General features: G+C 37.1%; 1 protein-coding gene across 7 annotated transcripts in view; it reads right to left on the reverse strand.

Annotated features, from left to right (window-relative positions):
* Positions 1-25,641, reverse strand: part of brsk2b (BR serine/threonine kinase 2b) — a 174,069-nt gene that overhangs the window by 63,381 nt on the left and 85,047 nt on the right. For all 7 annotated transcript variants that reach the window (XM_073835925.1, XM_073835928.1, XM_073835924.1 and 4 more), the window contains exon 2: positions 20,738-20,832. In XM_073835925.1, the coding sequence (XP_073692026.1) occupies positions 20,738-20,832 (95 nt within the window). The remainder of the gene's footprint in view (positions 1-20,737; positions 20,833-25,641) is intronic.

Raw genomic sequence — 25,641 nt, forward strand, 5'->3', positions numbered from 1 at the left:
CCAGGTGCCTATGGGGACATTTCTGCAGAATATTAGATTCGGTTCTTAAATATTTTGCGATACTTTTTCAAAAAGCGGTGCTGAAAGTGTGTTTAGATTTATCCGAAAATCTGGCCATGTCTTATTATGTTGGTTGTTATACATATTGTGACAGTGCTAAAATGTTAATGCTCTATTACATTACCACCTACACTAAACTCTAAGATCCATGCTATTTTAGTACAGTTTTACAAGTTTTTGAACACTTTTATCTAAATTTGTTCTGAACTCGTACTCAAGCAGTATACGTCACAAGTGCAGTGCTTTACCAGGTGAGCTAATGAGCAAGTTTACTATGTCAGAAAAGCCATAAATATGGAACTGGTTGTGCAATGCAAACATCAAAATGTGTTAGTTTACAAATCATGCACAATGTAAAATTGATAATGTGCCTCTGTAAATCTAATTTGCGTGAAAAGGAATAAGTAACCACATACATTCATGATATGAGGGTACAAAAATAAATAATTTAGGAATCAGCCATTACAAAGAAATGATATTGGTTGACCCTTAATCTTTTTAAGAGTTTTAAGAGTGTGTCTATGATGGTTATAGCCATGTTACTACCTCTTTTGCCACAACTTTGTCATAAAATAACTTATAATCGCTTAAGGTAGATCAATATTTTATTCTGAAAGAAGATATGTGCATAAACTACAATGGAAAAATATTCACTAAATAAACTTTCAGATGCACACCAAAAAAGTCATGTGACTGCATAATTCACTCATAATTGACTATTTTCCAATATTGACTGTTATCTGATATGTTTTATCCTTAAACCACAAATACTTAATCACATTTAAGACATTTTCTATTAATAAAATTCATGGTACAGACGGAACCAGTTTACAGTAACAGTTAACCCAGAATGATGTGTAATATAAAAGGGATTGTTCACCCAAAAATGAAAATTCTGTCATCACTGACTCTCATGTCATTTCAAACCGGTAGGACTTTCTATCTTTTGCGGAACTTAGAAGATATTTTGAAGAATGCTGGTAACCAAAGAATTTTGGTGACCATTGACTACCATTATATAAACAAAAAAAAAAAATAACACTCAGACATTTGTCAAAATATTTATTGTTTCACAAAATACATAAAGTCAGGTTTGGAATAAAATGAACCTTCAGATTAAAATAAGTAAATGATGATAGAATTATCTTTTTCTGGTGAACTGCCTTTCTGGTTAAACTGCTCTAAATTACTTTTTTTCCCCACATCAATCTACACTTCATGCACCATAATGGCAAAGCATAAAACAAATTTTCTAACAACTTTGCAAATGTATTAGAAATAAAAATAAAAAAAAAACTTAAATGATTCCATTGCATAAGCATTCATACCCATATCTGAGACAGTTTAAATTTAGCTAAGGAGCATTCATATTTCTAGTAGAAGTTACTACATTTTGAGTGAAGCTAACCTGTGGCAAATTCAATTGAATGGGTATGATTTGGAAAGACACACATGTCCAAATAAAAGGTCTGACAGCTGAAAATGCATCTCAAAGCAAAAACCAAACCCTGAGGTCAAAAAACCTGCCAGTAGAGCTCAGAAACAGGATTGCATCAAACCACACATCTGGGGAAGAGTTCACAAAAACTTCTGCTGCTTTGAAGGTTCACAGAAGCATTTAATCTCTGTTACCCTTGATAAAAGAAGTTTGAAACCACCAGGACTCTTCCTAGAACTGGCCTCCTGGCCAAATTGAGCAATTGATGGAGAAGGGTCTTGGTTAGAGTGGTGACCAAGAAGCTGATAGTTACTCTATTTGAGCTCTATGATCATACGTAAAGATACAAAACCTACAAAAGGACAAACATCACTGCAACACTCCACCGATCTGGGCTTTATGGTGGTGTGGCAGAACTCAATCCTAGTGAAGACACATGAAAACGTACTCGGAATTTGCAATAAGCACCTAAAGGATCCTCAGACTGTGAGAAATAGGATTTTCTGGTCTGATGAACCTCAATTCCAAGAAACATGCATTTTTGAAACTAGGCACTGCTCTTCACCTGTACACTAGCATCCCAAAAGTAAAGTATGCTGGTAGCAGCCTCATGTTGTGGGGCTGTTTTTCAGTGACAGGGACTGAGGGACTCATCAGAGTAAAAGAAAAGAACATTCAGAACCTCAGACTGGGCAATTGAGACTAAGCACATGTCAAGAGTGTGAATCAAATCTGTGAATATCCTAAAGTGGCCCAGCCACAGCCTGGGCTTGAACCCAGTCAAATATTTCTGGAGAAACCTGAAAATGAATGTCTGCCCCATCCAACCTGACACAGATTGGGAGGTTAAGAGGTGAGGAGACGATAATTGCCAAATGCTGATGTGCAAATCTTGTCGCACCATACAGTACAAAAAAAGTTGAGGCTGTAAAGGTGCTTCAGCTCAAGCACTGATTTAAGGGTATGAATACTTATGCAATGTTATTATTTCAGTGTTTTTTTTATACATTTACTAAGTCGTGACAATTCTGTTTTTGCTTTGTCATTACAATATATGAAGTGTAGATTGATTTGGAAAAAAAGAAGGGGGTTGAATAATTTTGCAAGGCACTGTATATTTAATATACATTATGTCTAGATTTCCCAGAGCTCCTGATTTTACTTGGTTGGTACTGTGAAAGCAGAGGTACAGTAGAAGAGTAAACATAAGTAAGGCTGTGCCACACACCTCATCCCTTCCTTCCAAACACTTCCAGTCTAAAGAGGCACCTGAATGACCTACTAAACGGCACTGCTGACATCCAAGAGATCTCAGCCACAGATTTCGGCCTCAAGTTTGAACCAGCAAAATGTTTCTGCACGCAATCCTGTTGGTCTTGCTCTGTCCTCTCGCCTGGACTGAGTAGATAACCGCAGCCCTCCGTTCGGTAAAAAGCCTCGTTCTGTTCGCAGCCAATCTGCTTCTTGACCCATGACACACACGCAGTGTTTGGTCTCACAGTGTTCTGCTCCCTTAAAGCCACACATGATGCACAAGTGCTAGAAATAAAACACAACTTGCTCTAAGGCCACATAAACATAACAGAGTCTGAATATTTATAACTGAAAGGTTGAATTTCACCCCTAAATTGCTTCAGGAAACCTATTTTAGAGGCGTGTGATTAGCATGTCTGCTATCGAGAAATTGGATTTGGAAATAGAGTGCAGTGAGGCAGACTTTAGGATGATGGGCTGGAGGATCTACAGGGAGGAACTGTTCGCGGGGTCCACCGAAGATGACTTTCTGATAGAGTTCCTGTGAATACGTCTCCCGGGAGAATTTCATAAACCGTGGCTTACGTTGAGCTAAACAGTAAACATCACCTCCGTGCACATTCTGCTCGCTGTAATGTTGTTGTTTCCCCCTAAGTAAACTTGGCAAATTATCTCTTACAGGCCAATGTCAAAACAAGAAACACTGCTTGTCAGGAATTCAAATTTATGCACGCACATTTGCATAGGAATATTGGGAGCTTTAAGAGCGCCTAGCCTCAATAAACAACTGCTTTGATGCCTTTTGACCTTCTAGAAATTAGTTGCCCTGGGCTCAATGTGGAAGAAATGTGAAAAACATTGATTTAAATACGAAAGGAATGTGTTTTAATTGATCAAAAACTTCTATCCAGAGAGGCTCTTCCCCACAAACTCAAAAATACACTGCTGCTTTTAACCCTCTAGCTTTAGTTTCTTCTTACAGAAGACCAAGAACACAGCCATTTCCCAAGACAACAAGTGGTAAACTCAATATGTTAAAAGGACAGTCTACCCAAAAATGAAAATTCTGTTGTTAATTACTCATCCTCATGTCGTTCCAAACCTGTAAGACCTTTGTTCATCTACAGAACACAAATTAAGATATTTTCGATGAAATCCAAGAGCTTTCTGGCCCTGCATAGACAGCGACGCAAATGAAACTTTCAAATGGCTCAGAAATGTAGGAAGAACATCTTTAAAATAGTCCATGTGACGTTAGTAAGCATGTAACAATATCAAAATCTCACAAAACGATAATATCGCGATATTGCAATAAATTAAACATTTTGTACAATTTAAAGTTAAGTTATTCTATCTAATGCACTTAAGAGTTCAACTCTGTTCTTAAACTATGAAAACTTAAGTCAGAAATAACTTTAAAGGGGACTCAACCCTCTTTTTATTTGTGATTTACTGTCTCAGTCTAATATACATTCACACTGGTGCTTTAGGAAACCAAACTAATTTGAATGTAAGGGAAATTACAATACTTCTTTCTTAATTTCTACACTTGAAAGAGATATTTAGAATTTAAGATGCAGTAACATTACCCATTTAAACCGCTAGCTGTAAGCAATTAATACTGCACTTTTAAGCTTTTATTTTGAAGGAAATCTCCAGCTACAGTGAAGACAGGCTTACAAAAACATGTCTCTCTATAGTGAAATGCTGTAATCATAATAAAGTATAACTGGTGGCCGTTGCAATCCCAAATGTGTGCTAAACTCAGCACATGCAATAAATGAGTTCACTGCATTCATTCACTGTGAACGGAGCCATTCTGAGGCGCAGAAAACACTGGATCATAAGCTGATCGCTGAACAAAGTGTGCAGTCAAAAAAACGGACTTGATGAAGGGATTAAGCCACATTGTGCTTTTTAGTTTTAGTTCATTTTGACAGATACTGTGCCAAACCATAATGGCCCAAATTACAACTTCAAAGACCTTTTATGTTAGAATATTTTAAAAAATCTGCACTTTGCCCGGAAGACCTATCATTTCATATCGTCACGTGACCACAATAATATTGCAATATCACTATATTGATAATATTGTTACATCCCTAGACATCAGTGGTTAAACCGTAATGTTATGAAGCTGCAAGAATACTTGCTGTGTGCAAAGAAAACAAAAATAACATCTTTATTCAACAATTCCTTCTTTTTTATGTCAGTCTTTGACGCACAATCACGAGCTGACGCAGAACCCAGATTTGATCAAAAACATCATAATTTGTGTTCCGAAGATCTTACAGGTTTGGAATGATATCAAGGTTAGTAAATAATGACAGAATTTTCATTTTTGGGTGAACTATTCCTTTAAGTTCTCACTTTCTGTTCTTCTGATATTGATGTATGAGACTATATACAGGGGGTGGAAAACTTTCAATTGCGCACTGATGAGCGAAACAAGAAAAAGTGTGTATTCTTGCAGATACTGCAGCGTTAAACCTGAGCCCAGTTCTGTGGATATAGATTTATGACAGAAGCCATTATATTCACCCTGCCGTGAGCGGACACACACGCGCTAAAAGACTCTCGTGCTCCTAGAGAAAAGTAATTATGATCTATCTTTTGCATCACTCACTCATCCTGGAGAGGCAGCTTGATCTCGCACACCAATCACAGCCACACACGCTGTATTTAAATCAATAGTTCAATGGTGCAGTACTAGTCACAGTTTTGTGCTGTGTGGTCAAGTACAGATTTATTGTATGAGGGAAAAACTGCCCACTGACTGTATTCTGGCTCAGAGAATCTGTAGTGCTGAAGAAGTGCTTAGATATCCCATAAATCATAGCTTACCCATGATACAATGTGTTGGGAACTTACTCTATACTATACGCCAAGGGAATAGCAACCATTATAACTGGGGGGTGGAAGCATTACGCTCCACATTTTGGGCAGGAATCATTACATTTTAAGAGTTTTGTTTTGCTTGGCTGCAGCGTCAAAAAAAAAAAAAAAAATGTAGGTGGCTGCATAAAATGGCAAGATTCTGTCACCAAGCTGCATCGCCAGTGCATTAAAAGAACCAGTATTATTTATATACTATTAGAGCATTTAATAATAATTTTAATTAGCTTCTATTTATATATTTCCTTATTATTTTTTTAGCAATTTTAGTACTTCAAACTAATTGTATACATTTGAATAAAAACTCATTTTAAATTTAAAGCTTTCCATTAACATTTATATTGTATTTCAGCTTTTTTTCAATTAACAAAATGATTCCTAATAGTGTTGATTTAGAATAACACTGAAACAAACTGACAAACACAACCAGTGAGATTAATTTTTTAGCCAATTAATTATGATTACATTACGCCATCTAATTAATTCATAAGCCAGGCTAAGAAGGTTTCTAATCACTTTTCAGATCATTCTTAAGCCCTAAGAATAGACCTTTCAAACTTTCCTCAAACACCACGCTAACGGCAACCTTTCAAGAAAGGTCAGCAATCTGTTATTAGGCTATAAAACTAAAACCAGTTTTTATGTAGACAGGTGTGAATCCATTTTTTAAGTAGACAGATCTGCTAGTTAACGTCACGCAGACATCTTTCACCTTCACATCCTCTCAGGGCGTCTGTGCAATCATAATCATGGAACACAGGTGTCCACGTCAATTGATTTATCTGTCATTGTAGGCAGCAGTGGACATGGACCACAGTTATAAATCTCACATAATGGACATTTTCTCTACTGCTTCTGTCTCAGTTCAGCCATAATGACTTTGGCAAGGAAGGAAAGAAGGTTAAAGGTCACTCAAGGGACCAAATGAAAAGGTAACGGCGTTCCTTTATCTTCTCCTTCTTGACTCCTTAGGGCCCTCTCCATTTGATCAAATGATCAGTCAAAGCTGATGCACCAAGTATCAGACAGAGGGGAACAGGATTGGAAAAACACTATTGTGGCAGCTAAAACAGTAAACATGTCCCATAAAGTTGATAAAATATCCTTAAGAATAAATTGTCCTGTTATCTATCTATTCTTAAACTGTCCCTTACATGCAATTTACTGTTATAAGCAATATACACTATTGTTTCTAATGTTTTTTTATTTATTTTATGAATGATCATCTGACACTGAAGACTGGAGTTGTGCCCGCTGAAAATTTAGCTTTTCCACCACAGGCATAAAAAAAAAAATACAATAAACTACTTTATAAAAATCTATCAAACTCTAAACTTTTGAACCATGGTGTACATAAAAGCTGTCTGATAATAAAAGAGAGGCTTTATTATCCACTGACATTTTTACAGCAATTAAGATTTTTTTAGATCTTTCTTATATAAGAGAAGATAAAGAAAGTGACAATGGCTTATAGAGCTGAACATTCAGCTTCGCAATTGACTGAGGGAGGGAAAGCTTTAACGTTGATGATTTTCAGAAAGTCTTCTCTAATTAATCACTACCTACACAACTCAGAATGATTCTGATCACTCTCGTCAAACACAGCTTTCGGAGACCAAATTATCTGTATTTCTATAATGAAATTATATATAATGAAAAGTAATTGACCATTGACAGCCGTCTCAGAAATCTCAAAATTAATATTATATGTAGGGCTGGGACACGATTAATCGCGATTAATCGCATCCAAAATAAAAGTTTATGATTGCATACTGTATGTGTGTGTACTGTGTGTATATATAATGTATGTATAAATACACACACAAACATGTATATTAAAGAAAACTGAAAATAAAAATTTAATTAAAATAAATAAAATATTTATAATTCTATATATAATCTAAATTAAATACAAATATAACTATCCACACATATAAGTATTTTTTAAAGGCTTTACATGTATGTGTGTGTATTTATATATACATAATAAATATACACAGTAAACACACATTTAGTATGTTAACATAAACTTTTATTTTGGATGCGATTAATCGCGATTAATCGTGTCCCAGCCCTAATTATATGTCAATTAATTTATAAATTTGGTAAGAAACTTGGCTGACTGGTCAAATAATCCATACATATTCTAGGCTTACTAACTGTTCAGACTACTGTGTCAGATTATATGATTTGACTCTATACGTGGCTACTCGACCATTCATCTCTTGCCTTCTTTAATAATGTGTGTGCTGTCATTGATATGACGGGATTAGACAGAAATTGCCATGAGCGTAAACAAACAATAGCTAGCAAACAGTGTGTTTTGCTCTGTTTTGGTATCAGAAAAGCCCAAAAAAGAAAGAAAACCTGACAGTGGAAACCTAGATTGCATGAAACTAGATGAGTCCTCTGCACAATCTGACTTTGTTGCAGCCTAGAATTAAACTGCTGGTTTCGTCTGGACAGAAGAGAAAGGAACACTATTTTCGGCACACTGTTGATACTGTAAAGTTGCTTTTACATAATGGTATTTCGTACATAATTGAATTTATTTTTCTTTTTTTTTTTAGAAAATAACGACCGCTTTGCTAGATAAGACCCTTATGCCTCAGCTGGGATTGTGTAGAGCCTTTTATAGCCGTACTAAAACTGCATTTTTAACTTTCAATCCGTTGAGCACCATTGAAGTCCACTATATAGAGAAAAATCCTGTAATGTATTCCTCAAAAAACTTAATTTCTTTGCAGCTGAAGAAAAAGAAAGACATGACCATCTTGGATGACATGGGGGTGAGTAAATTATCAGGAATTTTTTACTTTGAAAGTGGAGTAATCCTTTAAGAATTGACCAAACAAAGGCTGCCTGTTCAACCACACGCTGGAATGACAAAACATACATTTATCAATATTACACGACTGCTCTATCACTATTATAACCTTGAACCAGTTTCTTCAGGACAGGTGGATCATTTCTGCAATTAGTGTGCTTTAAAAATAAATAATGATAAATGAAAAGTAATCAACAACCTGTACTCATTTCTCAATTCAGTATGATTGAAAGGCTCAGTATAGATAAAAAGCACCTAGAGCCTGAGATAGACAGCATATAAATCACAAAAATGCCATTAATGTATGTATCGAAATAAATCTTTTGAGAGTATGTGCTACTGGAAAAGATAAACTGTATATTAAATAACCTACATCTTCTCACAAATTCAAATAATCCATCTTGATTCCATTGATTTAAACCACATATCTTCATTGAAACATAAGTCTATTCCCTGTTGATGTGAATCAAATGAATTGCAAGTGAGTCCCAAGTGTAAATCAAATCTCCATTTGTTCCGGTAGCAAATGACCAGCTCTCTCTCTCTCAAAAAAAACAAACAAAAAAAACACTACTGTTTTGAACAGCTGAATGACTTTCACACTGTGCCGGAGGAACTCAAGTCTTCACCTACCATGCTGTGTTGTGGACTGAATAAAATAACTATATATCAGGTCACTCAAGCAAAAAGACCTCCAACGAAGTGCTGAGACTTTGGGGTCAAAGTTGCGCATTAATCATTTGAGAAGGAAGTGCCCATGAAACACAGGAAAGATTGAATGTACTGTAATGTAGGAATATTGCCACGCAATACAAACAAAGATTTAACATAAAAAGTTTTAATGATGGATTTGTTTGTTACAAACATGCAGCTTTTTACTTCATAAGACGTTAATTATTGAAGTCGTGTGGATCATTGTGAAGTTTTTATCAGCTGTTTGAACTCTCATTCTGACGGCACCCATTCACTAAAGGTGCACACTGGTGAGCAAGTGATGTAATGCTAAATTTCTCCAAATCTGTCTTGATGATGAAACAAACTCATCTACATCTTGGATGACCTGAGGGTGAGTACATTTTTAGCAAATTTTCATATTTGGGTAAACTATTCCTTTAACACTGTAGGGTAGCTACAGGTATAGTTGAATTAAACATGAGCATGAACAGTAAACTAATGTATTCTAATGTACTCAGTGCCATAAATCGAAATGCATGATGTATTTGAGTCATTTGTATAAAAGAAAAATCAGCTCACGCAGAGATTTTAGCACCTCGTGTGTATTGAAGTGACACAGCAGAGAGGCATTGTAACTGAACATAGTATAAGAGCTGCTAACAATACAGTGCTCGTTTGGGTCATCAATAAACTGGAACCTTATCAAATCAGCTTGGCATCTTCAAAGAGTTATATATGCAAATTAGATGAATATGCACCGGGCCGGAGGGAAGCGTGTGACAGCCATTTATTTTGTTTTGTGTCCCTCTCTCTGCATGCGACGAGGGAAACGTCTCCCTCGCGAACACAACAATCTAGCGTAGAGCGAGGGAGGAGATGCATGATCCATAATCATTTAGTGGAGAAGAGAGAGAAACGTATATAGAGAGAAAATGACAGCGCTGTCATCAATGGCAGGATAACAGGATTAGGGTCAGCCATCATTCATCAGCCATTCACTCTGCCTCTGTGCTGGACTGCAAATATCATCTTTTATTCTCTCCCTGCTATATTCCCTTCCTGCAGCTTTCTGACTTTCTCCTTCACTACAAGGACAAAAACTACTGTCTCCAAAATCTATTTTAAGTTATCTGTCTGTCCATCCATCCATCCATCTATCGTTCAATTGTTCGGTCTGTTAGTTCATTCATTCGTTCATTCCATCCATCCATCCATCCATATTGTTTTATCGTTCTATCATTCTTTCTATCATTTGTTTCTTTGTTCTATATATCTATTATATATCGTTTGTTTGTTATTTCTTTCTGTCATTCTTTGTCTGTCTGTCTGTCTGTCTGTCTATCTATGTAACGTTTGTTTGTTCTATTGTTCTATATCTATCAATATCTATCGTTCAGTTGATCTGTCTATTGTTAGTTCGTTCATTTCATCCATTTATCCATCCATCCATCTTTCTATCCATCCATCAGTATATCTATCTATCTATCTATCTATCTATCTATCTATCTATCTATCTATCTATCTATCTATCTATCTATCTATCTATCTATCTATCTATCTATCTATCAATTGTTCGGTCTATTGTTAGTTCATTCATTCATTCATTCCATCCATCCATCCATCTATCTATCTATTGTTTGTTTTATCGTTCTATCATTCTTTCTATCATTTGTTTCTTTGTTCCATATCTATCTATTATCTATCTATCGTTTGTTTGTTTGTTATTTCTTTCTGTTGTTCTTTGTCTGTCTATCTATCTAACGTTTGTTTGTTTGTTCATTCTATTGTTCTATATCTATCTATCTATCTATCTATCTATCTATCTATCTATCTATCTATCTAATGTTCAATTGTTCGGTCTATTGTTAGTTCATTAATTCGTTCATTCCATCCATCCAGCCATCCATCCATTGTTTGTTTTATCGTTCTATCATTCTTTCTATCATTTGTTTCTTTGTAAAATATAAGTTATCTATCCATCCATCCATCCATCCATCACTCAATTTATCTGTCACGCCATCTATCTATCTATCTATCTATCTATCTATCTATCTATCTATCTATCTATCTATATATCTATATATATATATATATATATATATATATATATATATATATATATATCTCATTCTAATATGCTGATTTGGGCTCAAGAAACTGCTTTAAGTGTAATTTTTTCTTTTCAGGATTCCTTGATGAATATAAAGTTATTTATTTGAAAGAAAAACATTTTGTAACATTATAAATGTTATCACTGTTACTACTTTCAATCAACTGAATATGTCCCTACTGAATAAAAGTTTTTCATACAAAAAAAAAATCTTACTGTCCCCAAACAGTAGTGAATATGCAAATAATTATAATTAACGTAATAACGTAATTAACGTAAAAATAAAATGGATTCAAATGATTGACAGCCTTAAAACAAATTTTTTTAAAAAATCTAATTAGAGAAAAAAGAGAAATGTACTTCACACAATCAATTCAAAACCTAAACACACACACAAAAATCGTCAGAGCTCAAGCAAACATGAATTGAATTCTACTTCGAGATCTCTGCTCTGTGCCGTCACTGCCTTACTGCCTCGGTGATCACATCATTAAGACCTTCATCTATCTCTCTTTTTTCCCAGACTAAAGCACCCATGAATGTGGATTAAACAAACACCATCTTAAATCACTTCAGTGCAGCACCATTAGGGAGGCAGTGGTTCATTTGACTGAGAGATCATGAATGGAGCGAACACCACAGGGGCAGAGTAGGATAAGTCAGACCCAGATGTGGAGCTGTGTCTCTGTGTAGGGCGTCACAGTTCATCAGCTCCTCTGGAGCATCGGTGTGAAGAGCTGACTCCATATCTCACTCAGCAAAGCGTCAGCACCGCACAAACACTTAAGTACTTCAGGTCAGCAAGAGCTAATACACTACTCTGAAGATCAGGAGAGGTTAGATATAAAGTCTCTCAAGGCTCAAATATAAAGAGGGCCTGGTGGCCAGAGCACCAGTGTGAGTTTTGACAAAATAGCCTCCTGCTGAAATAGCCTCTTGTGAATTGCAACATATTTTGATAGATTACACAAGTTTGTTTTTTACTTAATCTAAATACTTTACAATACTTTGGAATACAAATAAGGTATGTAACACAAAGGGTCCTTAGGAGAAAAATTACCAAACCAAACATAGGACTTGGTTTTCCTTGCATAGCATTAACAACATATTTCCACAAAAACTCTTGAAGGAAAAAAAAATAATAATCAGACAATCTTAAAAAACGTATGGTCAAGAAGGCAACACAATGCATTAAGAGCCGATCATACACTCACTGTTGGATACATGCAGAAGATACTGGAAAACCTGAGAATGTGCAGATTTTTCTGAAGATTTTTTCTGGAGAACAACATACATTTTAACTGCTCAGGACAAACAAGGGACTTAGAAAAAAACAATCAAAAAACATAAAAACAGTCATGGATCATTCAGGTATTGATAGATTACGATCGGTAACGAAGATTCAAGGATATGGATATTTTTGAATGGGGCAATTTTTATAAATTCAGGTATTTTGTCTCGTGGAGTGTATGTATAGAGTTGCAGAATCACCAATTGCTAAAATGGTTTCACTCTGTAACACCCCGGATATTGAGTAAAATCCGAACTGAGAAACTTCTTCAGTGACTGCAGCACCATGACAAGTGTCGGCATGTTTACATCCTGCCGGGATGGCATCTAGCATTTCTTGTCTCTGCCATTTGTAAGCTCTTTCAGTAGCTGTGGTTTACTTAAAACCTTAAAAGCATCAAGGCTAAAGTGGAGAGAACAAAGACGCGGGTCTTTAGGAAGTTTTATTCATCCACAGGCATCTTCCCATTCTTTGCTCCTCTTCTTATCACTAGGAAAAGCAGTGAAGACTTGCATTGTTTTTCTTGTTGCCCTTCAACTAAAAATGTGGCATTGTATCAGTATTTTATTTTCCGAGTTGTGTTGCGGTAGAAATAGCAACAGGTAGCAGCAGTAGCTTACCAAGTGCAGCTATTTAATTTCTTTGAAATAATAATGGAGCACCCATAGTCCAAAATATGTATAAAACTATGTGGATTTTTTTAAATAACGTAAGTCTTTCATGGGTTTTCTGCTACATATTTTAGTGAGAGGCATCAGTTACATTAGATTAAGCCATACAAGTCTTAAGGGGGTCGCACACCGGACGAGAAACGCAGCGCAACGTCGTGTCGCGCCGAGGACAGCTGGAGGTATTGCACACCGGACGCGCACATTCTATACGCGCCAGCTCATTTTTCAGTGAAGTTCTGAACTGAAAGTGACGGTTGTGACCTTGTAAATCCAGTAGGTGGCAGTCAAAGACAGTGAATGTAATAACGACAGGCAAATGTTACGTAGGACTTTAGATTTTGCGTATGTAAAAATGTCTTGAGAAAATAAAATATGAATTAATTATATAGGTTTACATTTTTTTCAAGCTGTAAACCTAATGTAAGTAGTATTTTGCAGCAGTGGTATCTTGCTTTTTTAATCTAATAGGACGATTTGAGACAAATGTGATGTTATTTAATATAAAACTATGCAGATGGCGCTCTGTGGCGCGGCAGAAATTTGAACAGCTTCCTGAGTCGTAGCTGGGCGCCGCGGACAGACGCCGAATGGCGCCGCCAGTGTGCGTATGCTCATAGAAAACTATGTGTTCGAATTTTAAAGACGTGGCGCGACGCGACGCGGCGCTGTGTTTCTTGTCCGGTGTGCGACCCCCTTTAATACCCAGGGTTCCCTTTAATGTTTAAATTATATAAATGACATTACAATTCAAAGTAATCACTTTGGTTATCTAAAATACTTTTTCAGATACTTCTTCAGTAATGGTAATTTCATTACCATCCAATTAAAAACTGTAATTAAATAGAGTCATATTTAGGTAACTAAGTTACATGCATGCCGTTACTCCCTAACCATTGTATATCGTGCTCCTAGAGGTGCAGAAATCACACACTTGTCTTTTAAAATATATTTTTTTGTTTGTTTTTTGTTTTTTTTACTTAAACACTTAAAAAAAATATATATATATAGTTAAGTTAAAATATATAGTTAAGGTTATCTTCCACCTTCACTGTGTGTACTGGCACTCATCCACAGCTTGAGTTATCTCTTCACTGCAGGGGTGCAACATGTCCCTCCTTCTCCTCAGCAGCCAGTCTCCTGGGCAACACTGGGCTTGGTTTCAGAAATGTTAGCTTTCCCCTCAGGACCCGTCTGGATTCGCCACCGCACGCTGAGACAAACTTTCACACCCACCATCCCTTGGGCCATTTACCATTAACCACCCAAGACTTGATTAAACCAAAGAGTGATACCTTTCCGAAATGTTTACTGGGATCCACCCTGCAGTGTCAAGAGGCAGTCATTCATTAGGAGGGAATGATGTTTAATGCATGGATTGTCATAAATAGTTTTGAGTAGCCTGCCTCCAGGGAAACTAAACGATAAGCACACTATTTAGCATTTTAAAACAGCTTCTCCACAACACCATAAACCGGCCTGGAGTGGAAACACAATGCAATAAGCTTCTCCAATGTTTCAAGTGCTCTATTTTTAATCAAATTCACTGGTTGTAAAAACACGCAACATAATGAAAGCCCACACATACAAACATCTTTCTCTCTGGAAAAAAAAAAAAAAAAACATTGCTGTGAGGCATCTGCAGCACATCCTCTGAGGCAAAGTAGGCCAAGGTCACCTACTGACATAACCCTCATTAGTGTGACCGCAAAGTAAGTCAAAGAGCTTTTCTTTTCATGTCTGAAAATGTCAGAGACGACTTCATTAGTTCAGGAAGGGCCAGGCAGGGGCCGTGGAGTTCTCTGCAAGGAGCATGTTCTCAAATGCCAGGCTTCTGTTCTGTGCGTGCCACGACCTAACACACAACACAGCCTCTCCCTGGGAGTAGACCTGAACACCCAGACATACTGCACATCTAGGTTTAGACGTACTGCACACACAAATAAAACCTGACGCGCTCACCCTGGGCTCTGATTGCACACATGCACGCTCTGTCGTATACCGTGTCCCAGCGAGCACACACTGACAGGAAGTTCCCGAACCCCCCGTTTTCAACACACAGCCACGCATGCTCTGACAGCTGCACACCGGCTCCAGCTATGCAAATGCCAACCAACGTGGGGTTCGCTGGAGGCTGAGGAAAGAGAAGAAGGAGGAAAACAACAGAATGACAGGTGACCTCCTGTTGACTGTCTAAAATTATGCTAATGAAGTCATTATTGTTTATTTATTCCTTCAAGACTGTGGTGAGGAGGGAACTCCAGGAGAAACATAGCAGCCAATGACTGGGAGACTATCCAATGAGTTGAACTCTAGCTTAAAGGGGTCATATGATGCTAAAAAGAACATTATTTTGTGCATTTGGTAAAATGCAATGTGTTTACGTGGTTTGAGGTTTAAAAAACACATTTTTTCCCACATACTGCACATTATGTACATTATTGTTTCTGTACATTATTTTTACAAAGCTTATCGCTCTGAAAAGCGAGGTGTTCTCTGATTAGCCAGCTATCCGGTGCATTGTGATTGGCTAAAACGACAAACAAGCACTACTCTACACTGCTCAAAACTCGCATTTGAATCGCCAGTAGCAAATTCTTCAAATATGAAAATGTACTTACAGGCTGTGAGTCAGAAGCACCAGACTGTCCTTGCAAAGTTGGAATTGCCCCACTTTATAGTGTTCACAGCCGCACTGTAGGCTACTCTCTCCATAGGTTCAGGAAACAGTCCTCCAAAAAATGGGCTGCACACACTCTAATAATTGTGTAATACTGTTCTGGAACAGTGCTGTAAATACAACTTAACCCTTAAATGAATGATTTCACCAATCATTGTAACATATTCGGGTCTTTAGCAACTCGGACCTATATATCCAGCATGGATGGATCTCTAACTTCTGCAATAGCAAAACTCTTTTGATATTTTAAGAACAATTACAGAAGAATAAAACAAAGCATATTTCGTTATCTTCTGAAACTTAGTTCAATTTGAGCAGATGATTGTACGATCGCCGTCATCCTCAGAGCGCACTTCCACAATACATACAGCATCTGGCTCATATTTACAATCTCAACCATATTCTCAAAACTATCGTTTTCAATGACTTCAAAGTCAATATTTTGATCGCCGGCAGATTATTCACCACATCCACCATCAAATAACAGTGACATTTATATTTTATTGCATACAGTAATTGCTCTGCAGTAAAGTCATTCAAACCAGTTCAGTTTTTGAAGATGATATTCTTTTGTTTTATGCCTGTGATAGTTATGAGTGAAACATTATTGTCATTATTGTCTATTAAACAGTGCCACCTTGAGGAATTAAGGTGAATTGTATGTATTTAGTCATCAGATATTTACATATTTTTGCGCATATTTTTTTTTCCTTGTTTTGTTTATAATGAATAGATTGAGGAATACTAAGAAATTTGATGTCAAACTTAAAAAAAAAAAAAAAAAAATTAAGGAGAGAGAGGGTAGCGAATGACGTCCCAAGGTATGCATTTAAGGGGTAACCACTGATTTCTAGTTGTGTACTCATTTGGAAGGCCAAACAAAGTACTTCTGTGTTCGCAACAAAACACACAGCATCTCCACAACATGGCGGCGGCCGCAGCAATACTACAGAATAAAAGTTACGCTTTTTTTCCTTTGCGTATACATTTGGGCGGTGTTATGCAAATATTCCCACACCATGACATAGACATGTCAGGGCATGTTTGAGTGATTCGCTTTGTGACTGAGACTTCAATGTTTGCAACTTTACAGATCTTATATATGCACAAAAAGCTTGTAACACTCTAAAGACAAAGGAAAATATGAAATCGCATTATATGACTCCTTTAAATGGGATAAATCAAGGTGGAATCATGGGAAATTACACCATAGAGAAGATTAGTCATGACTTTGGGACTCCGATGCGTAAGAACAGCAGGTTGCAGTCTCGCTCTTTTGCCTCCGTTGTTGATTCCCGCCGTTCGAAAAATCTTGAGATACTTTGACGGAGGAGTGCAACATCTGAAACCACCATTTTTTTTTTTTTTACTATGAGCATATAATTTTCTCCCCCACCTCCCTCCCCAAGCCAATCATGTCAGGTTGCCATGACAACAGCCCTGTGAGAAGCTAAAATAAGCAGGAGATACAATAGAACGGGTTACAGGGTGACCTTCAGAGAAACACGACTAACTATCAGTCATGGAGGCGGCTTTACTCCGACTCTACGTTGGGATCAGACAGCATCTGTTTGTTTTCTAGATTACACAGCCTGGTGAGAAAGTAAAGTAAGACAATGCGAAACACAAAAGCTTGCATCCACAATCAGAGTCCCATAAGGCTTAGGTCTATTTCCTGCAGAGAAGCAATTTCCCCCACAGTCCAAACACCTATGAGCGAGCAGGGGGGTCTGGGGACTGCATGTGGACCGGATGGCTGTATAGCCCACTCTCACATCCAATTACAATGAGGAACCAATCAGCTCATCTAAATTACTCCTGCCCCACAATCCAGTAGGAGTTAATGAGCCATAATGAAATCCATATGATGCTGGATGGACACTGAAAGGAAATTACGCCGGCTGGGTCAAAAGTTGAGGCTACTTTTATGTTAAAGCTCACTGAATTTATAAAGCAAATTGGCAACATCAGCACCTTCTTAAGCCCATCTTGTCATTTTTTCCTTCAAATTAATACCACGGAAGCAGTTTGACAGACTCAATTATTCACTCTATGAAGCAAAGAACATCTGCTGACTTTCAGATAATGTTATAATAAACACATAGGTATGTGACCACCATATTTGTACAGCTAAAAACAGCCTTTTTTATCAGTACTTATCTTGTTTTCCAGAAAGTAACTAAACATCCTTTCAACCGAAGGCACAACATATATTAAATAGGAATACAAAAATTACATCAGGGGGCCATCCAACTGTCTCATTGGTCTCAAAAATGTTTTCTAAACTTGCAAACCAATTTCAAAGATGACTTTTAAAAGCATCAGCAGGAATGTGCTGAAATCTACAAACCCAGTCAGTAATGTGTTGCAAACTCATTTTTTACATTTCTTTTTTTTAAAGAATGAAATAATTTTTGTGAAGAAGATTTATACATTTCTTTATGCATATTCAGAGAGCATCGAATGGCGGTCTCCTGTTTCATCCCACGATGAGATACTAAATTACATTTAGTGCTGCAACTGACCTATCGCTAAGCCCCTCTTAGTTACTGTTGCTGCCTCAGACAAACAAACAGAGTTGGCAACCTTTCCACAATGACAGCTGTATGTGTGAAAACCTTGTCCCAACATGTTTTTGATCAATTTTAGACACAGAAGGATCACCTCTTGTCGAGAAATATTCCATGGAGGGACATATAAAAGATTTTAATGGCACAATATGTAAAGTTTTCACCACTAGAGGTTGCATATTCAAAACAAACAAATAACCAAATGCATAGATTGATGACGCTGTGATAGAGTGTGGAATCATGGGAGTTGTTGTCTTCATCCCTACAGCCAATGCAATCCGACGGGACTCGGGCAGAAATCATTTATTAAAGACTTATTAAGGTCACTGTAGTATGAAGCATGGTAGGACTGAAAGTTGTAAAAGCGAAACAAGGCCGCTGGAGCGATTGAGGGTGTATGACGTCATTGGCAGGCGACGCAAGAATATGGTCCATTTCACTATTTAAAATGGCTTATTTCTCTGGATTTATGGATTCTGGATTCATGGATTCTGGATTCTCTGGAATAATAAGTAAGTTCCCAAGTTACAAGTCTAGTGGTTATTGGATATTTTAATAAAAATTGTGGCTTTAAAAAAAAATATGGTGGGTAATACCATTAATTTGGAAGCAAGGGTTCACAGATCGCAATGCAGGCGGGAGAAGCGTCATGTTACGGTCGTCACGATTGCAGATGACAACATTCAGGATCAACACTGTTCATGTACCACAGGGGAAGATTACATTCATTTACATTTAATCAGTTTAATATGGAGAGGCACTGAAATGTAGACCTTCGTTTATGTGTTTTTGACCTACACTGTACATGATGTGAGAACAATTTGCTATTTAGGTTTGTACGTTAGCATGGACTCACTAACTTTAACGTGAGCTAGTTTCAGCCAGAGATATTAACAGTATTACTAGACATTAACATTTTGCTTAAGCAGAAAACTGTAACTTAATGAGAGTATGACAACCAGAAAATAAATGTTGACTAATAAAATAAATTCCAAATTCTATTACCTATCCTTTCAGGATACCAATACAGTGTATTAAGTACCCCAGGCACATCAATTTACTATTTTTGTAGCATAAACACCATCAATGGTGAAAAATTATGAAAGCTTTAGATCTTCTAATGTTTCTTGACGGCGCTTAAACCTAAAGATGTCCGAGTTCCGGTCTCCATGCAACTGATACTCAACTGCCTTTGGGTCATCTGCGTTCGAGGGGAGGGGCTTACTGATAGGTCAATTGTTGCAGAAATAACATACTATACATCATTAATTATTAAAGAGATAGTTCATCATTTTTGTCATTGATTACTCTCCCTAATGTTGTACCAAACCCATCTTTCGTTTTTGGGTGAACTATGACCTAAAAAAAAATTCTTATTTTCTAACAGTCAAATCAAGTGTATATGGTTGCTTCTGGATCAAGAAATGACACTTAATTAGACCTAACAAACATCAGTCCTGAGACATGTTTTAACACATGAGCTCAATTATCATGACTGTGTCCATTTATACATTTTCCTAGTCTCAAATTGCCACATTAAATTTGTGAACAGTGTAAACAACCCACATTTCCGGATTCTTTGCTAATCCAAATTTATAAATGCCATTCATTCTTAGTGTATCTCTCTCAAACATTGGCTTTCAACAAACATATGGAAGGAACTTTACATATCATGAGCTAAATATAATGTGACAAACGTGTCACTTCCAGCAAAACACATACCCAATTAGAGGATCAGAGATGGAGAGCTGACAGCAACACTCACTGTGCACGATTTAAACCGGATAATGAACAATTAGAGATAACCTTAACTGAACTCCTACTAATCAGTGTCCAGTCTGATAGTGGTAGTATACTGCTGAGAACCATTAGGCAACTACTGAAGATGGGTAAAAGAATTGTGGGTAATCCTTTCATATACTCAAACAATCCCCTGACAGCAGTTGAGCAGCACAGCGACAGCTGCCTGTTCGTACTCAAAAGACTCTTTCATATTTTGTTGCTGTAGCAAGCACCTAGGCATAATTAGGACAGAAATGGTGCTAACTTTCCCCATTCCCTTCCAGAAAGAGCTGACATAAAAAATAAACGTGTAGAATAAGCTTTGGGAGTAATCGAAATATATTTAAATATACAAACACTACAGTGTAAATGCAACTGACAGTTTTGGTAGTAACAGCCAACTTTCAATTCCATTATAGTTCAGTGCAGAACAACAAACTGGTTTACTTTAGTCATCTCACGCATTGAAAGAACAGCCCAATCTTACCTTCATCAACACAGACTCGCTGAGTTTCTCCCGGTTTACAATTTTTATGGCAACTTTCTGACATGTGACACAGTGGATTCCCAGCTTCACGAGGCCTGGAGCGAAAGGAAACAAGAGGGAAGAGAGAAAAGAAATTCTGTCAACAAGCATAAAAAGTACATCAACCAAAAAGCACTTAGATGATAAAAGGCTGGTCCCAGCGTGAGTTTCATTTTGGCAAAATGAGAATTCTCCCTCCAAAGCCCCCCGGTATCCATAATGTGACACCCAGGGGAACTTTTCATGTCGCAAAGTAAATGTCAGAGAACATACATAAACACAAACAAGGCCAGATCAGCGTTGGATCCCGCTCAATGGCTTTTTGTCAAATCAACAATAAAAGACTGTCAGGACGCTCAAAGGCTGACACGGTCACGTATATATATCAGCAAGCATATTTGGCTAAATGCCACATCTGTGCATGCCTTTATTACCCCCATACATTTTTCAGCATGCCTCTGCATATCAAACTGTTGATTTCCCTGAAGGTTTACCCAGGGGGCAGAGGGGATATAAAGACCTGACAGGTCCCTGGATCTCTTTTATATGTATGTCGTTAAAGCCCGAATGGCATATCGCGCCATTTTCACGACTTGTCATTGATGTTGTATCACAGGAGAGGACGCTACGTAGACGCAATCTACACCCTTGCGCCAGGCTCGAGGGCGCAACCGAGAGTGTCCGGGGACCCGATGAATATTTCATCTTGGCGTAATTGCCTTGTGCTGAGATGAACACACACAGACATGTGTAAAATGCCATACGGCGGCTAATGCATTTGTGAGGTGAGTCACCAAGAGAACTTTCTAGGAAGACAATACAAAAAGATTACGTTTTTGCCTGAACACTAAGAAAGAAACACTGAATTCTAATGGCAAATGTCAAACCTGATGTAAAGACTAGAATGGAATGGTTACTGGTCATCAGGATGGGATGCTTTTACACTAGCATCCACACCAGGCTCTCAACTAGCTCAACCAGCAAGACTTCCTTGATCAACCAGAACCATGTTGGTCCATAAACATGGACAGCATTCCATTCAAATTGTGATTATGTTTACGAATAGAATTCACATTAGAATACTGTTTTTTGTGAAAGGCAACTGCATACAATATTCTTTATGTGGATTACACAACCAAACAGGTTCAGACAGGGTCAGTGGGTTCAGACTGGATTTGAAGTCTTTCTAGGTTGCAATTATAGGTCAAAATGATTTCATCTGAAAATGCTAAAGCTCTCATGTCCAAAGGCACTTCAAATTCCCATTAATTCCCTTAAAAATCATCAACCTTTCTAATCATTAAAGCAAACCTTCCTCGTAGACGGCTGCAAAGGAAACCATGGAAACATACAAGAGCAAACTAATCAAAGCAAGGCTAAAGTTAGGCTAGCATGCTTCAGTCAGAGATCTGTGCAAAAAAAAAAGCATAAACATGGATGAGTCAATGACATTCGAGTCTCTCAAGCAAGTAAACAAGCAGTGTTCTTGTCATTTGCAGAGAAAAACAACACTCGCCCATAGGAGATTTCTCGAATAACATTTGACACACAACTCAAAAAACCTTAGGCTACTAAGATGTGAAAGAGGCGTGTGTTTAATAATACGTCTGCAAGCAATGGGATAAGTAGAAAACCAAAATGTTATTAAAAAAGAACAAACTGTAATTTACAGAGTTGAATGAGTTTAGGTGCGACTTGAGTTAGGCACCAAAAGTTTATCGTTAAAGGGTGGTTTCAAAAGGTTTTTGGTTTCTCAAAATAACCTTTCAGGGAACCGTTCTTAAAATAACCATATTTATTCTTAGTCTGGAGAACATTGTAATAATCTGAAGAAACTTTAAAGAACATTATGTGCATTTGAAAACATCTAAGAATAGTAAAGGTTCTTCAAGTAACCAAAGATGCTAAAAAAGAATCTTTGTAAGAGTCTTCGGTATTTACAGTCAGTGTTGGGGAAAGATACTTTTAAAAGTAACGCATTACAATATTGCGTTATTTCCTAATAAAGTATGCGTTATGTCACTTTTGCATTACTTTTTAAATCTGGGCAGAGCTTGTTTATTTGTTGCAAACAATTATATTTTTAGCAAATGTAAAAGCCCTTACACACCAATAAGTGAAACGAATAAACCTCAGGCTGAAGGAAAAGTAAATTTACGTCTGTACAGTAGAATGCAAGAGAATGTTCAACACTCTTCAGCAATTAAAAAAACAATGAGGCACAAATGTTAGTTCATAGAACTTAGCTAAGTCATTTTTGCTTAGTATGGTTGAACTGGATCATTAAAGGTCAGCAGCAAAGACATTAATTAATAAAATGGGATTAAATACATAAAGGATATTTGTGACCCTGGACCACAAAACCAGTCATAAGGGACTTTTTTTTAACTGAGATGAATGCTTCATCTGAAATCTGAATAAATAAACTTTTCATTGATATATGGTTTGTTAGGATAATAATTGGACAATATTTGGTACTTGATATAAGATACTTGAAAATAAGCAATCTGAGGGTGAAAAAAAACCTAAATATTGAGTTTGTCCAAATAAAGTTCTTAGCAATGCATATCACTAATCAAAAATTAAGTTTCAATATATTTATGTTAGGAAATTTACTAAATATCTTCATGGAACATGATCTTTACTTAATTTCCTAATGATGAATTAATGCACCCCCAACACAGTTTACAGTATGTTTGCCTTAAATGTCACTAATAAAATTTGGCATATCAGTTATATTCAAGAAAAATCCAGAGTATTGAGGGGAAAATTGTGGTAAGTAATTATACCGTATTTCTTTTCACCCTCAGACTTCACCTTCTATTTGCATGTACTCCTTACACTGTAGTAAACTGAAAGAGCGCAGCTTTGATTTGCTAACACACACGCAGCAGCATGACATCATGTTCTCATGGCTGCACAGTGGAACTGCATCCCCAGAGGCTCAGCTTGTGTCCTCAGAGGCTTCCTTCATCCTCCAGCCGCAGGGCCTCAACAGATCAATAAGTGGGAGTTCATCAGTTAGAGTGAATTGCCTGCTGGTGATCTTCAGCAATAACATGCATCAGTAATCAGCAGGACTTCTCCCATCAACCAGCACTCTGTGTCAGATCTTCTCTGCTGTATGTACACGCAAACACACACATAGACAAGGGTCGTATACCTAATTTTTCACATAATCTCTGACTTCAATTTAAAGGGATAGTGACCCAAAAATTAAAATTACCACATAATTTACTCACCCTCAAGCCATCCTAGGTCCCCTTTCAGACGAATACAATCTCAGTTATATTAAAAAATGTCCTGGCTGTTCTGGTGTGAGAATCTTGAGAGATTGGCCAAAGCCATGTGAAGTACTTTTTATATTGGATGGATGCACTTTTTTGGACATCAAAATCTCAACAGCCATTCACTGTCATTATGAAGCTTTTTTAATATACAGTAACTCCAATTGAATCTATCTGAAAGAAGAAAACCATATACACCCGAGGCGGCTTGAGGGTCAGTAAATCATGAAGTAATTTTCATTTTTTGGTTGAACTATCCCTTTAATGCCCATGTTTACCCAAAAAGTTTCTTATGAACTACTCTGTCTCTCTCTACCACAAAAAAATAAATCCCATGTTAGGCCTTGAGATCCGGTTATTTTGCCAGGACTCTTTTCTTTTCTTATCAAAGAGCATGGAGCATGAGATTTGGCAGTAAAGTTGAGCACACAATAGATAACCATGAATCTTGCCAAGGCCCTGTAGTCCCACTCAGATCTATTTTTGATTAATGTAGCGGCATCAGGGCTCCAGCACAAAAACTCCATAATTATACAATGACTGAAACAAATGGAGTCTGTTTGAGGCTAAACAGAAAAGGTTACTTATGCTTATTTATTATGCACGTTGCTGATACAGATATTATGTAAGTATGAAAGTCAAACTGAATGTTAGCCACACTTTGTCAGCAATCTATAAGTTGATTATTGACAATGATCTTGCATGAAAAACAACAAAGACCTACAGTCACCATTAATATTTTAACGTTTGAGAACATTATTTGTTATTTAAAGGGTTAGTTCACCCAAAAATGAAAATTAGCTCATGATTTACTCATCCTTAGGGCTTCCTAGTTGTTCTTCTTTCAGACAAATCCAACTGGAGCTATATAAAAAAATCTCCTGGCTTTCCCCAGCTTTATAATGGCAGTGGGCTGGTGTTTTTGTTTAACGGTCCAAAAAAAGTTCAATAAGGCACACCCATCCTCGATAAACAGTCCCTTACACTGCTCTGGGGAATGACTAAAGGCCTCCTGTAGCAAATCGATGCATTTTTGTTATAAACACTTTTCTCTAGTTTCAGGTTGATAAGCCAAGAGGAGAGTATTCCTTTGCTAAAGTAAGGAAACTATGTTTCTTTTGCTCCTGTAAACAAACGTTGGTTTTAACAAGACTAGCATATTCTCACCTACGCATAAGTCCTACTTCATCTGTCCAGAATGGCTTGTGTGTACGAAGGTTAGCGCAACCTAGAGAAAACTCTTTATAACGTTTAAAATATGGATATTTTTCTTACAAAAATGCATTGATTTGCCACAGGAGGCACTTTTTATTATTGATGGATGCGCTTTATTGGACTTCCTTTGGACTGTTGAACAAAAACATCCGTCCACTGCCATTAGAAAGCTTGAAAGAGCCTGGAGATTTTTTTTTAAATATAACTCTGATTGGATTCGTCTGAAAGAAGAAATTCATATACACCTAGAATGCCTTGAGGGTGAGTAAATCATGGGCGAGTTTTCATTTTTTGGGTGAACTAAACCTTTGAAGTGGCCAATAAAATCTACGCATTCCCATTTATATTTTATATGAATCTGTT

This window comes from Garra rufa, chromosome 3, assembly GCF_049309525.1.
Source record: "Garra rufa chromosome 3, GarRuf1.0, whole genome shotgun sequence".
In the NCBI taxonomy this organism is placed as follows: domain Eukaryota; kingdom Metazoa; phylum Chordata; class Actinopteri; order Cypriniformes; family Cyprinidae; genus Garra; species Garra rufa.